Genomic DNA, 14,880 nt, shown 5'->3' with positions numbered 1-14,880 from the left:
TCCAAATTTGGGGCATTTTTTGAAAGCAATACTTTTAAGGGAAACTTTTAAGGAGGTATTGGAATTTTCTTCCTGGAGGTTTTGCAAATCTTCAGAAATTTGGGGAATTTTTTTGCTGAATTTTTGGATTTTTTTCAGACAAACATTATGTTTTGGTGCCCATAAACGAAGACAACAGGAGGGTTAATGGAGTCAGGAAAGTAGCTGCTGCGAAAAAGCGGTTTCCATAAATTAGTCAGAACCACAGCTCATAAAGTGAAAACCAGAACATTAATCCAGACAAAGAGCTGTCACTTATAAAGAATAGATTTATTGGTATGTTCAGCTGTGTTTGAGTAAATCTTATAAATGATAAACTAGAAGAGCTATTTTTAGGTTTGCATCATTTACTGTTGCAGCTGATGAAATCTTCAGTTGACTTTTTCAAAGTACTCCTTCGATCCCTCTGGGGTTGGTTTGATCTGAAGAGCAAACAGACAAGACAAACTTAATGAGTGTCCAATGGGCCCGTCTAACAAAAACTTGTGCGCTTTTGTTCCATTTTGGAAACTTAAGCTGATATCTCAAAAATGTCACTAAAACAAGAAACTGAATATATAAAAATGTGATCACACAGCTTAACTTACACCATGCTACCTAGAACAGATACACAGGGTGTCCATAAAGTCTCTTTACAATTTTAAGAATTTCCTACAAAGGCAGTTGATAAGACATCTTAACCAGATTTGTTTTGTTGAAATCAGTGTTTATTAAAGTTTGTAATCACATTGAAATTGTATGTTTCAGGTATCCTCTTGGTGAAAGAGGTACTGTTAAATGAAACCCTAAAATATGGCTACACCTCAAGAGAAGGCACAACGTGTATCATGGTTTATTGAGAATTCCTTGGCCACCAATATCACTCCCTTGGACTTCTTTCTATGGGGTTATGTTAAAGATATCATGTATTGAACAATGATATGAGACATTACTGACTTGAAGCAAAAGATTTCTGATGCCATTGCCACCATTGATGAGGCTATGTTACAGCGAACATGGCAAGAAATTGAGTACCGTCTTGATGTGCTTTGTGCAACTAATGGTGCCCATATAGAGGTGTATTAAATGAGGTAGAAAAACTTTGACAACCACTGAATACAATAAAACAAATCTGGTTAAGATATCTCATCAACTGCCTTTGTAATAAATTCTTAAAACTGTAAAGGGACTTTATAGACACCCTGTATTACTACCAAACCTGCTGCACATTTCAGACACAATCATCCTCAAGATGCCCAGTTCTTGATGTGTGAGATGAAAGGCCGCTGGGTCTTAAGGGATTTATCAGTAGATCCCATCCGAGTGGATCGAACTTTCTCTTCTTGTAAACACTGCGTTAGATCTCTAATCCAGTCAGGGCTGTGTTTCATCTTTCCACTTAGGAAAAATTGGTCATCTAGCAAACAGAGAGCTAAAGGCCATAGCATTTCATTTATATTGTGGATGGTCAGCTTCTTCAGCAAACACCCCAAATGTTTCTGTCAGCTGTGATCGATTGAGGGGGATCTCAAATACCTATGAGTATTGAATATGTGTCCCCGGTGTTTACCAAGTAAGAAGCAGGTCCTGAATTAGAATCTCTGGTTTCTGAACCTAACAAAGCCATCTGATGCCCCTGATGTGGGGTTCACATAAGGATAAATATTAGCTAATTTTACTTTAGTATAATGAAGGTGAAGGACAGAGTCACACTATAGGAATCCACGTCATAGACATATTTCCTTATGTGGTTACAACCTTAGGTCTTGTGCACAATTTGAAGCAGCAGTTTCTCCAGGCTGCTTTTCCTGAACACACGTTCTCCAGGTGAATGATTAATGAAATTAAACTGACAGAGAGAAACACAGGTCTGACTCAGGAGTTCGGAGAAATGGACTGATATGTGCACAGAGTCCAGGGTTACTCACCGTTGGGGACTCAGGGGTCCAGCTGGCCGGACAAACTTCGCCGTGAGTCTCCACAAACTGGAAGGCCTTCACCAGACGAAGGGTTTCTTCCACACAGCGGCCCACCGGCAGGTCGTTCACACTCATGTGCTTCACGGTGCCACTTGGATCAATGATGAACAGGCCCCTATTAGCAACAGAAGATACACATTATACACAGAAAATGGTGAAATATGTCAATCACTGTTCCCCAAAGCCCAAGACAATGTCCTAAAATGTCTTGATTTGTCTACAGCCAAAAGATATTCACTTTGGTGTCATAAAAGAGGAAATAAACCATGAGATATTAACATTTAATAAGCTGGAATATAGACTTTTTTCTAAAGAAATGATTTAAGCTGATTATTATAATAGCCAGGGAGTAATTAAGCAGCTGGCAACTAATCAGATAATCGCTGCAGCTCTCCTTAACAATAACGCAACACATGAAAGACAAAACACTATCACACAGGCAATCAGAAAATTAAAGCCACGCTCAATCAGTTCTGTATATATGAAAACCCCAACAGTAGGAACAGCAGCAGCAACCCTAGGAATTAACTTATATAATTATAAAAAATAAACAGCATCTCTGAAGCTGAACTCTGAGCTTTAATGAGGTCAAATCCTACTGGTTCACTGAAAGTTCACTGAGCTCAGCTGATAGAGACCGTTAAGTGTTTTCTCTGACTTCTTTCTCTTAAGGCATTAATGAAAAACTCCTAATATAGCGTCAGAGGTGTGAGTGGATGAAAATTAAAACTGACATTGTCAAACTTCACCAAATACGTTGTCTGTTAAAGTCACATCTAACAGATGGCAGACATATTTCCTTTTTACTTTGAGCTTATGTGAAAAGGCTGCACAGATTGAGCTGGCAAAAAATAAAAAGCAATGTGGATGGGCCTTCTAAAAAAGAATAAAAATCAAATACAGTAGTCTTGCAGAATTGGCTTAAGAAAAATACGAAAAAAATCAAATGCTCTCTATATTAGGTAGTGGCAGATAAAAGTGACGTTAGCTACATGATGTGTAATAGCAGCAGTAATTAGATGATTCTCCTGTGGTTCTTATCAGAGCTGCACTCTTTTTCTACTGGATTGTATTGACTGCAAATTACCACTAAGTTATATTACTGTTGTGTCAGTGTGAAGATAAACAAATTATTATTGTATTTAAGACAATAATGTTCTTGTAAATTGTATTTTTATTAATTAAAATCCTCTCCTGTCATTAATTAAACCACTAAAACAGTCCTTTTCCATGGAGATAATCCCTTCCTACCATAAAACGGATTAGATACAACTCCACAGCTTTTTCCTTCATTAGTATGCACAGATGTAGTGTCCCTGTCTATTTCTCCAGGCCAACCTCCCTATTTATGGCAGCTGAGCACACCAGCTCACCTGCAACTCTGCTCACACACTGTAAATCTACTCCAAGCTACATAATGGCAAACTGTAATATTGGCGTAATTCAACCATATACACTACCAGTTAAAAGTTTGAACACACCTTCTCATTTAATGTTTTTTCTTTATTTTCATGACTGTTTACATTGTAGATTCTCACTGAAGGCATCAAAACTATGAATGAACACGTGGAATTATGTAGTAAACAAAAAGTGTGAAATAAGGCAAAACACATTTTATATTTAAGATTCTTCAAAATAGCCACTCTTTGCTTTGGTTACTGCTTTGCACACTCTTGGCATTCTCTCAGTGAGCTTCATGAGGTAGTCACCTGAAATGGTTTTCACTTCACAGGTGTGCCTTGTCAAGGTTCAGTTGTGTTGTGCAGAAGTCAGGTTGGTACACAGTTGACAGCCCTATTTGACAACTGTTAGAATCTGTATTATGGCAAGAACCAATCAGCTAAGTAAAGAGAAACAACAGTCCATCATTACTTTAAGAACTGAAGGTCAGTCAGTCCGGAAAATTGCAAAAACTTTGAATGTATGCCCAAGTGCAGTTGCAAAAACCATCAAACGCTATGACAAAACTGGCTCACATGAGGACCGCCCCAGGAAAGGAAGACCAAGAGTCTCCTCTGCTGCTGAGGATAAGTTCATCTGAGTCATCAGTCTCAGAAATCTCAAGTTAACAGCACCTCAGATTAGAGCCCAGAAGATAAATGTCACACAGAGTTCTGGTAGCAGACACATCTCTACATCAGCTGTTAAGAGGAGACTGATCAATCAGGCCTTTATGGTCAAATGGCTGCTGAGAATCACTACTAAGGAAAAGCAACAAGCAGAAGAGATTTGTTTGGGCCAAGAAACACAAGGAATGGATATTAGACCAGTGGAAATCTGTGCTTTGGTCTGATGAGTCCAAATTTGAGATCTTTGGTTCCACCTGCCGTGTCTTTGTGCAACGCAGAAAAGGTGAATGGATGGTCTCTACATGCATGGTTCCCACTGTGATGCATGGAGGAGGAGGAGGTGTGATGGTGTGGGGGTGCTTTGCTGGTGACACTGTTGGGGATTTATTCAAAACTGAAGGAACACTGAACCAGCATGGCTACCACAGCATCCTGCAGCAACATGCCATCCCATCCGGTTGCAACAGTCTAAGAGTTAATGTTGCAGTAAGGGATTTGGACAACGTTGTTGGCTGTGTTGTTGTCAGTTAAATAACCTAAACTCCTGTCCATCCACAGTCCTGAAAATACAGCATTGGACCATCATTTATTTTTCAACAGGACAATGACCCCAAACAGACCTCCAGGCTGTGGAAGGACTATTTGACCAAGAAGGAGAGTGATAGAGTGCTGCATCAGATGACCTGGCCTCCACAGACACCTGACCTAAACCCAATCCAGATGGATGAGATGGACCACAGAGTGAAGGCAAAAGGGCCAACAAGTGCTCAGCATCTCTGGGAACTCCTTCAAGACTGTTGGAAAACCATTCCAGATGACTACCTCATGAAGCTCATTAAGAGAATGCCAAGAGTGTGCAAAGCAGAAATCAAAGAAAAGGGTGGCTATTTTGAAGAATCTGAAGTATAAAGCATGTTTTGACTTATTTCACACTTTTTTTATTTACTACATAATTCCAAATGTGTTTATTCATAGTTTTGATGCCTTCAGTGAGAATCTACAATGTAAATAGTCATGAAAATAAAGAAAAAACATTAAATAAGAAGGTGTGTCCAAACTTTTAACTGGTAGTATGTCTGGAGGTGGTATGTCTGAACCAGAGACCAATTTTAATGAAGATTAATGATACATAAAGCTCCACTGTGCGAGCAGGTTTGTTACATATGAAACCCCGACTGTCTAGATCTGTTTTTAGGGCTGTGGTGTTGACGCTAATTTCACTCATGCCATATTTTCTAGCACATAAAACCACTTTATAGACATGATATGGAGATTTTAAAAAAAGATTTTCACTGAAGTAAGTCTTTACAATTGTAAAACAGGTACATTTCCGTATCACCCACCTCAGTGCGATGCCTGGACCCTCCAGCAACACCCCATAGTCCCTAGAGATCTGCTTGTTGAGGTCTGACAGTAGGGGGATGTGGATGTTGCCCAAACCTCCAGCCTGACAACACACCATGAAATAAGAGCAGGTAAATACATAGACACAGCTGCTGCATACAGTTCATACTGCAGCTAGGAGACCTCTAGTAATTACTGCTTTTCCGATCCTTTTAGCTGCGTGCTGCGAACAGAATAACAACACGTTCCGGTCAGTCATTTACGAAAGGTTTCTTGAACGTCCTACTTCAAAGGCGGACCCAGCTGAACCCGTGAGCCCCGTGTGTCTGTTCCTGAATAATTTGCACGTAAAGAGGCGTACCTTTCGTGGAGTATTGATCCATGCCAGGTGGGTGAAGTGAGAGTCCACAGACACTCCCACCACGTCACAGTTGACGTCATGGAACTCGTTGGCCTTGTCGCTGAACGAGATGATCTCTGTTGGGCACACGAATGTGCTGCAGCATAAGAAATACAGAGAAAAACGACAGGCACTGTGAGTAAAATCACAAAATAATAACTGCAGACGGTTGATGATTATGTTCATTCATGATTTTTATCAAGTTTAACGTTCACGTTACTGACTTCATCTCATTATGCATGTCCCCTTCATAAATACTCACAAATCTAGAGGGTAGAAGAAAAGAACCAGGTATTTGCCCTTAAAGTCAGCGAGACTCATCTCCTTAAACTCCCCATTGTGGACAGCTGTGGCCTTGAAAGCAGGAGCAGGCTGAGTGACAGCAGGGGCCCATCTGGACATGGCTGATAGAGGAAGTCAAATAACATTTATTCATTTATCAGGACAAGCTCTAGATATGTGCATTTCTTTTTTGTTTTTTTGATGTTTAACCTTTGTAAATGTATTTCTGGATGCATGTTTTGTCAAGCATGTAAAGTTTGGCACGAGAAATAAAAACAAAGCTTGGAAATATCAAAGTTCTTGCAGTGTGACGTACAGACACCACAGTGGCAACTCTTTATAAAGTAAAGATAACATTTCAGAAAACAACTGTATGCAACTGCAATTTCAGATTTTATTCTGAACAGTTTCTACACATTCAGTATTTTAGCAAGAGTCATTTTCTAACCGGATGGGGCAATGCACTGTTGTGTTAATGGCAGATATTTTTTAATTGAATTGTAACGATAGAACCACATCGAGTCAAATTCTGTGGTTTAAACAGCTGAGTCCAAGAAAAATCTCATTAGAAGCTAACAAAAAACTACCATATAACATCAATCTTAATAATTTACACGATATTTCATATATTTCCTACAAGGTGATATATAACAGTAACAGAAAAACACTAAATATTCTAAAATTAATTGCAGCTAAAATCTGAAGATGAGCTTTTACTTTATCTACAGCATACACTACCAGTCAGAAGTTTGGACACACTTTCTCATTCACTGGTTTTTATGCAGTTATTTTATCCTATTTTTATCCTCACAGAGAAACATTGATAAAAACACTTAAAGGATAAGGATAAACTTTATTGATCCCACAGTGGGGAAAGTTAACTGTTACAGCAGCTCCAAAGAAAAAGTATAAAAGTATAAAGGCAGTGCAAGAATAAATAAGAAAAAAAAACAGTGCAAAAATTGCAGATAACATTATATACAGCTTTTTTTTTTAAAATACCATGTAGAAGACTATATACAGGAGGTCTATAGGACTATATACTATAGAAAGTTAATAAACATTTAAATTGTGTTGTGGCCAGAAAATACAAATTTTCATTGTTTTTTCTGCCAATACTTTCTTGATTGAGCAATTAATGATTTGGTCTATAAAGCAGGAAATGGCAAAAACATCTCTGACAGTCTCCCTGTTTCTGTGACACTCTGACTACATGCTCTGTGACTGGTTGTGTCCTTACTGGTGGAGAAGCAGGATCTCTGCAGTGCAGGAGCAGCCAGGACTCTTGCAGCTCCACAGGCTCCATGCTGACTTGCTGCTGCGACTTTCAGCCCTCCTACTGCAACCCTAGCCTAGGAAAAGACATCAATTCAACATGAATAATCCACAAATACACTGGAACAATACTAAGAAACTCATCAGAACTTCTTTTCCAAACTGTCAGCATTGTTTGTGTCCTCAACCGGATGATTAAAACGTAGTAAAGAATCTGCTTTAAAGTGATACGAACTAATGGGTGTTTCATTCAGTTCATACTACTTTGAGATGTTTTTCTCCACAGATAGCCTCCCTCGAACATTTTTTATAGTTTTCTTTCATTGCTACCACTACAGAATCTAGTGAGCGAAGATGATGCTTAATGCAAGATACCGAGGCACTTAGCGAGGGTTGCTAAAGAAAACCTTCCCAAAAGAGCGTCTTTTTAACGAACGGCTGCAAATGAAGCAGCAGGAAGGACACAAGCGGTTTCTCCAGGCTGGATAAAAACATACACTTAACCTTTTTCAAGAGCAGCACCATTAATTATCTCATTCTCTGAGTCTTTATTGAGAGATTTTACATTGTACATATTGAATATACAAGAAAACTTTATAATTTTTGTAATAGCAATACCTTATAGCTCTAAAAATATATTTGCTATTTTAAAATACTACCTAATAACCACAACACTTCAATAATGCTACTACTTTTAACTTCTAAAACTACTTTTTTGTATGATATGACTAAAAACAGGGACGAAGAAGTCTTGCTTGCTATTAAGGCTAAGTACAGACAACCCTGGAAAAACATAATGCACTTCGTCTTCAAGTGAAAGAGCATTCATTTATATATAGATATATATATCAAAAAAACAGACTAATGCATATTAATGCCAGAGGCTCATCTCATTTCTCTATTTAGAGCCTCCTTGTCTCCTCTGTCCTCCAGCCTTTGAACCAGAAATCAATCATAACCACCATCTTGAGGGATTTCTGAATTACTAAAATGCATCTAGAGGTAGCAGGCTCCTGGAGGAGCTGTGAGTGAGGATGAACAGGTGTATCCTCCTCGTGACCCTTGCAGATGTCTTTTCATAAAAAAGATGGCCTTCCTCTAACATTTTCTCAGTTGCTATGAGCACTGCTCTGCTCATCTGCCATAAAACAAAATACAGGAGCAGTAAGAAAACTATGGACAGAAGATGCAACTGAGCCACACGTCACATTTAAATTACGACTTCAAAGCAAGAAGGTCTCATTTTGTCGGCGGTTTCCTCAACTTGTCTGTTCTTAGCCTCCTCTGCTCACATTTTAAGTGAGAAGGATGAAGATGCAAGAAGTTGAGGAATGATATTGTAAATGTAAAAAAAAAAAAATTTAACTAGAAAAGCACTCAGAGAGGCTGTTCATTCCCCCATATGGCATTGTCAGAAATGCAGCATTTGTTGATTAGTTATTGATGATCAGAAATCACAGCACTATAGAATGTGGCCATTTAATATAGATGTACCCACAAACAAAATTACCTTGCGCTGAGCACAGGCGTGTGTTATGCATGTGTATGTTATGTACGGATACCGAATCGTGTGTCCAAAATATGTAAAGGGTGGCAGGAATTGAGGGGACTCGGAAAGACCCCCACAACTTATTACTATTTAAAACAACTAAGTCTACAGTAAAGCATAATGAGCAGTATTTTAACTGAAGTAGAAATGAATCAATTCCTGATCAGTATGTTGAATAATCCAGGATTTTACCCACATCGATTGTCTGCACTCAGCTTTAATACGAAGACTTCCTGGGCCTCATGCCCCCACCCCCCCCAACTAAAGAGCAACTATTGGATCAGGCACACATGCAACCCTTGCCTTTTTTGTAAAGTAGTAGTGACTATATTGGAGCTTAATTCTATACCCGCATTACTGTTTAGTTTCAGTGACTTGGTGAAAAGAACATCACTCTGTGGTTGTGATCAAGCAGAGTCGCTGTCATGCCAGCATGTGCCACCTTCAGGTAAGAATTGTATTTAACACTTGCTACCAAGTTCTTAGTCGAGAGGCAAAAAACACAAAACAACAAACACCAATGTTCAAACATGAATACAGAGGCTCTGCTCCCATGAGTTTTTAAAGAAGGTTCTGAAGTTTCCATTGACCTTAAATAAGCCACTGCAAACTCAAGTTTTTTTTTTTCCACGTAGGTTTTATTATTCACATTTCATTTTAGCAGGAGTCCTGTTAAACTGTGGGAAAGTAGCTGATCTGCTGCTGGACTCCACCAGGAGTGCCTGGGTTTTCAGTAATTTGGATGTTGTGTCTCTCATAATGGTTGCTATTCCAGTGATCTCTGCCAGCCTCATGCTCTGTACGGAAGTGGGACAGTATGCCAGGAGGAAGCTGGACCAGTGAGGAAGAAGTATAAGTCACCTGGTGGAGACAGTCTCCAGGGCCGTGGAAGAGACTGCATGAGGCCTCCACCAGTTGTGAATCCACTCTGCTGCTCAGCTACACCGAAAGGAGGCCCTGGCCTGAAACCTTGATTTTGCGATTCCCTTTCTGAATTTCCGTGCTCAAAGCTGAATGCGTAGTTACTCAACTCGCCTCCCTGGTAAATGCGTTGCACATGACGAGGGGAACGCAGAAGGCCCAGCTCCTCAGTTTCCCTTTCTGAGTTACCGTGCTCAACATTTCCTGCAAAGCGTTCACGCTCTCCTCCCTGATATACAGGGGGAACAGGGAGAATGCCGGGTCCGGGCTCCACGTAGGCTGATGAGGAGGTTACAGGACCATCCACCAGGTACGACACACCAGGACCGTTCACATTACTGGAAGGAGGAGGGAAGCCAGACGGGTTTTGTCGATCTACCAGATATGAAACAGCGGGATCATTCATATCAGTAGGTGGAGGAGGGAAGTTGGGTGGAGGATGATGTCGATCCGTCAGGTAGGAGACAGCAGGGCTGTTCAGATTACTGGATGGAGGAGGGAAGCCAGAGGGAGGATGACGTCGATCCACCAGGTATGAAACAGCAGGATCATGGATATTAGTGGGTGGAGGAGGGAAGCCAGGATTCACGTCCCTATAAGAATGACTCTGGGCCGAGCCTAAGGGGAAATAATGTTTGTGGTAAAATTTAATAGCGCAAGAAACAATGCGATAACATTTCAGTTCTGTAGAGTCTCAGTGAAGCTGTAGTTTTACCTCCTCTAGCAGGGAAGCAACAGACTGTCCAGCTTAGCAGAGCAACGAGGAGCAGCTGGCTGCAAAGTAAAACAGAACGGTCAAAATTTAAAAGCGGTCGAGTACAGAATAAGTAAAAAATAAATGCACAAAAAAATTTAAGCATCACATACCTTGCAAAGCTCCAAGAAGCCATCTTATTAGTCAGCTGAACCATTCTCTTCTTCTTTCAGAGTGCAGATTAAAGGTGAAAGCAAATACTCTGTAGCCAATCCCAGATAAAGACGGCAACAACGTGCAGGTGTCCATCATTGGCTGCTGATTGACTGAACTCCTCAGCATGTCTGTGAACTACAGCTTTCACCTTTGTACTTTCTATGTAACCTCCATCCAGGCCTGGAGTGGTTCAACATCCAGTAACAGTAAGTTCATTTTGTTGCTTGATTATCACCCTTTTCTTCTTCCCGTGCCTCAAATGTGAAGAAAGAAAACAACAGGAGTCTTGCGGACCAATGAGAGTTTGCGTTTTCTATGTGAGTGCAGTGCAGTATTGTGCATGTTTCCTTTATTTGCCTGTCATCCATAATTTAAGATTGCATTAGTTGACTATGCTCTTATTTTCCTCCTCTGTGACTGCAAACGTCTGCTACAAGGAGTAGCTTTAGTTCCTGTGCAGTGGCAGTAATCCGCTCCACTCCGTCCTGCTGCTTTCTGCTGAGTAGTTACTTACAAAAATAAAAATGATGAATCCTGGTCAAGGTCATGAATAGCTGCTGTTTTCTTTCATTTAAAAATGACCCTCTTGAGTTCAGTTTGTGTTCTGAACAGGTCTTTTTCACAGCAGACATTCTGCCTCATAACACAGGTGTCAGTAATAATACTGCAGCTCTGTTGGCAATAAAACAAAAATCAATAGTACTCGTGGCCTCTAACCAAGTCTTTGCAATTTAAAGTATAGGCAGGCTTTTGATATAAATGCAGAATGTTATCAGGTTAGATCGGGCTGGAAATGCTCACAGGAGACTCCAGATGTCCTACAAAGAGGCATTTATTAAAGCTCAGCCAAAGAAAATGGAGAACAACAGCAGAAGCTGACACATGTAGAAGCAGCCTTAACTGTGAAAACCTTCTCAATAAAAGGCTGCATTTATACAAGCATAAACCAGCTATGTGTATCTCACATCCCTCCCCATCTCTGAATACAAGTGATCATGTATGCGGCTGGCTTCAGGAGAAAGAAAGAATGCCGAGTATGTAAACTCTCTTATCCAACTGGACAAAGGAAGATATGGTGCTACAGACAGACGTGTCCATGCCTTTATCTAAGAATGAAAATTTCTTCACACAAAGGACAAACTGACACATAGCACAGTAACATACTATAGGTGGGCTGTTGTTGCTTGTATACCAGGTTTTTGTGGCTCAGAATTGGCTTGTGGAGTGTGACTGGGACTCAAAAATGCAAAGAAAAATCAGTCATTATTTTTGAAAGACATTGAAATTGCAATATGAGTTGCAATTTTAGTGGGAATGGAAATTTTTACAATTCATGTCACTCAAAAATAAATAAGATGTGTTTTTGCTGCAGTCTGTACTGAACAATAATGTTCCCCAATGTCCGGAGAATGTGATTTGTAGTCTGTGAGCTTCTCTGTACCATCACAATGCTTCATTTCTGATGGTGTTTGGTGAAACTGTTTACATTTATCAAGAAATAACAGCTCCTGTGCTTTGGATTGTGATTTTGAATAATGTTTCTATTAAATGTTCAGCCCTGGGGGAGACTATGCATGACAGTAAGCATAATTAATCAATCAATCAATCAATCAATCAATCAAAGTTTATTTCTATAGTCCTTTACAACAGCCCAAAGGTGACCAAAGTGCTTTCACAGTGATAAACAACAGAATAACTTAAAACAGGACACACAATCACTCTTGCATTCACACCTACAGGCAAATTTAGAATAATCAATTAACTACAGCACATTTTTGGACTGTGGTTCTTTTGATCAATCAATGTATAGTAAAAGTAGTGAGTCTATGTTACCCTACATAACAGAGATCTCTGCATTTTTCTTATTTCTGAGCTTTTGATAAACAAAATGTCCCAGTATACTTGAGTAAATTACATTGCAATTAATAAAACTGCTTAAGAATAACTTTTTAAAAAGTCTTATTTTGGTGCTGGTCAGTATCAAAAAATTGCTCTAAGCTAGAAAAACATCATCTCAGAGCTGTTCCATATTGTTTCAGGATTGACATTGCAATGTGCACACGTACAACAGACACATCACAGAAAAACAATGTAAAGTACGGCAAATAAATGACATGGCTTATATTCACTTTTATGTTGCTTGATACATGAATAAAACTTGCATGGCTCTTATTTTTTATGACTAATCTACAAGACAAGCATGTCTGATATGATGTAATTTACTCCGATTTAGGACCCAACCAACACCTGTCACCATAAGGGGCACTGGAGGTGGTCACAAACCACAGGTACGTCAGTGTGCAGCTCGACAGTGAACTGGACTGGAAGAGTCATATGGAGGTGGAGTACAGGAAGGGACAAAGCTAGGAGAATAAGGTCATTTAACATCTGCCAACCCCTGCCGTGCAGTGTCTACCATTCAGTGGTGGCCTGATGGGGGAGAAGGCACCCGCACAGCGGACAAAAACAGACTGGAGAAGCTGATTAGGAAGGCCGGCTAAGTGGCCGCGGCTTAACAAAAAACTGTGGTCAGTAAGGACCAACCCTACACACCCACTCCACGCCCTGAAGGTGGTCAATAGCAGCAGCTTCAGTTAGAGACTGATTGCACCAAGGTGCAAATCTGAGAGGTACAAGAAGTCTTTTATGCCCACTGCTATAAGGTTTTGCAATGCACAAAACTTAATAAGCATGGAAGCTATTTGAGGAAATGAGTGGTGGTACGTCTGTTCTGAAACTACTGTGGCACTGTAATTTCCTGTAAAGGATTATTAAAAGATCTATCTTTTAAACTATTATTTACCAGACACTCAGATTAATAGTATGCAGGCTAGCCATTTAACTGAGCACCACAAAGCTCTGGATAACTAATGCAAAATCAGCTCTGAATACAAAGCAAAAAAAAAAAAAAAAAAAAAAAAAAACAAAAAAACACATTTTAGATGCCTTTGCTGGTGTTTCCTTATATGAAAAGGTTATGAATTGTTTATTTCAGCTTTTTAATAGTTTTTTTTAAATTTTCTTGCATATCCACTCCACTAAAAAACTCCTTCTAATCACTGTAGAGTAATTTATTTCTTTCATAAAGAGGTAGTTTAAGCCCTCTAATGAAAATCCCTGTATATTTCCATTACACAACTGTCTATACTAGAAATACTAAATAGTACATATTTGTGTGTTTTTAGTTCCACGTTCCTTTGTGACAAAATGATATAAAAGGATGCTGAACACGGAGCATGTGCAGATAAGCCACATTATTAATGTTACCATGGCTGCATTCCACTTAAAAGTGCCAGTTCAGGATTTAGATCATGTTAAAACTCTTTACTGCTATTGAAATTATAACTATATGGTTGAAATGAATTATTTTTTTCATAGAGAAAAGTGTCAAAAGCATCACGAAATATGACACTAACACTAGGGCGACCATATTTTGATTACCGAAAACCAGGACACTCAAATGATACTTGAAGTTTACTCAAAGATGCCTTATAATTCCAATACATTTAAAGTATGCCCCCTCTATATGGATAGAAAATTGTTATATTACCAAATATTATCTATAACCACACCAAACAGATACTTATTTTGTTAATTTTGTTTGAAGTAATAAAACAAACGAGACAAAAAGCCTTCGAGTATTTCCTATAAAACATTTTCGTCTCACGCTGCGGCCGCGGACCAGAGGTTTGGCACCACAGTCGGTTCAAATGTGCGACACAGACGACATGACAGCGGCTAAGCGAGCAGAAGAATTAATAATCGATATTTGCTATGGACTCTGGTTACTGCTTAATGAGCGCTGCGGGACGGAGCGGACGGAGAGCAGCTGCTGCTCTGAAAGAAGTTTTACTTACAGAAGTCCTCAGCAGTGTTCCGATGGAGGCCGACATCTTGGATTATGTCACTGGAAGCGGTCAGTGCGTCATTTATGCACGTGCTCGACGTAAATCCTTGAAACAGGAAACGAAAAAAAACATTAACGTAATGAATTCTCGTTTTTGTTATTCTGCTAGTTCGACTTCTCAAACATGTAAACCAAATAATTTTTTATTTATTAAAAAAAATATATATATATATAATAAAATAGCACCGCAGGGCTATTCTGTTGTCATGCTGCCTTCAGGTGCGCC

The 14,880-nt window shown here is 39.5% G+C and overlaps 2 protein-coding genes across 2 annotated transcripts; both read right to left on the bottom strand.

Moving 5' to 3' along the window:
- Positions 1-290: 290 nt before the first annotated feature.
- prdx3 (peroxiredoxin 3) lies at positions 291-14,699 on the bottom strand. Its single transcript, XM_023277139.3, has 7 exons — positions 14,605-14,699; positions 7,333-7,444; positions 6,073-6,214; positions 5,772-5,907; positions 5,410-5,513; positions 1,947-2,112; positions 291-461 (listed from the first exon to the last, which is right to left on the bottom strand). The coding sequence occupies exons 1-7, from the start codon at positions 14,638-14,640 to the stop codon at positions 411-413; spliced, it is 747 nt and encodes a 248-aa protein (XP_023132907.1). The 5' UTR covers positions 14,641-14,699; the 3' UTR covers positions 291-410.
- On the bottom strand, positions 9,518-11,355 carry LOC111573123 (uncharacterized). Its single transcript, XM_023277138.3, has 3 exons — positions 10,705-11,355; positions 10,553-10,611; positions 9,518-10,455 (listed from the first exon to the last, which is right to left on the bottom strand). The coding sequence occupies exons 1-3, from the start codon at positions 10,746-10,748 to the stop codon at positions 9,707-9,709; spliced, it is 852 nt and encodes a 283-aa protein (XP_023132906.1). The 5' UTR covers positions 10,749-11,355; the 3' UTR covers positions 9,518-9,706.
- Positions 14,700-14,880: the final 181 nt, after the last annotated feature.

This window comes from Amphiprion ocellaris, chromosome 16 (assembly GCF_022539595.1).
Source record: "Amphiprion ocellaris isolate individual 3 ecotype Okinawa chromosome 16, ASM2253959v1, whole genome shotgun sequence".
Lineage (NCBI taxonomy): Eukaryota > Metazoa > Chordata > Actinopteri > Pomacentridae > Amphiprion > Amphiprion ocellaris.
This window is presented reverse-complemented; position numbering and strand designations above follow the sequence as displayed.

What these genes read in the sequence shown, in the direction of transcription:
- LOC111573123 (XM_023277138.3), bottom strand. Translation starts at nt 10,748, where the DNA reads ATGGTTCAGCTGACTAATAAGATGGCTTCTTGGAGCTTTGCAAG. An exon ending in GCTTCTTGGAGCTTTGCAAG is followed by an intron (nt 10,612 to 10,704) that starts GTATGTGATGCT and finishes TTTACTTTGCAG; the next exon opens with CCAGCTGCTCCTCGTTGCTC. An exon ending in TTGCTTCCCTGCTAGAGGAG is followed by an intron (nt 10,456 to 10,552) that starts GTAAAACTACAG and finishes ATTTCCCCTTAG; the next exon opens with GCTCGGCCCAGAGTCATTCT.
- prdx3 (XM_023277139.3), bottom strand. Translation starts at nt 14,640, where the DNA reads ATGTCGGCCTCCATCGGAACACTGCTGAGGACTTCT. An exon ending in GAGATCCTGCTTCTCCACCA is followed by an intron (nt 6,215 to 7,332) that starts GTAAGGACACAA and finishes TTCCTCTATCAG; the next exon opens with CCATGTCCAGATGGGCCCCT. An exon ending in GGATCAATACTCCACGAAAG is followed by an intron (nt 5,514 to 5,771) that starts GTACGCCTCTTT and finishes GTGTGTTGTCAG; the next exon opens with GCTGGAGGTTTGGGCAACAT.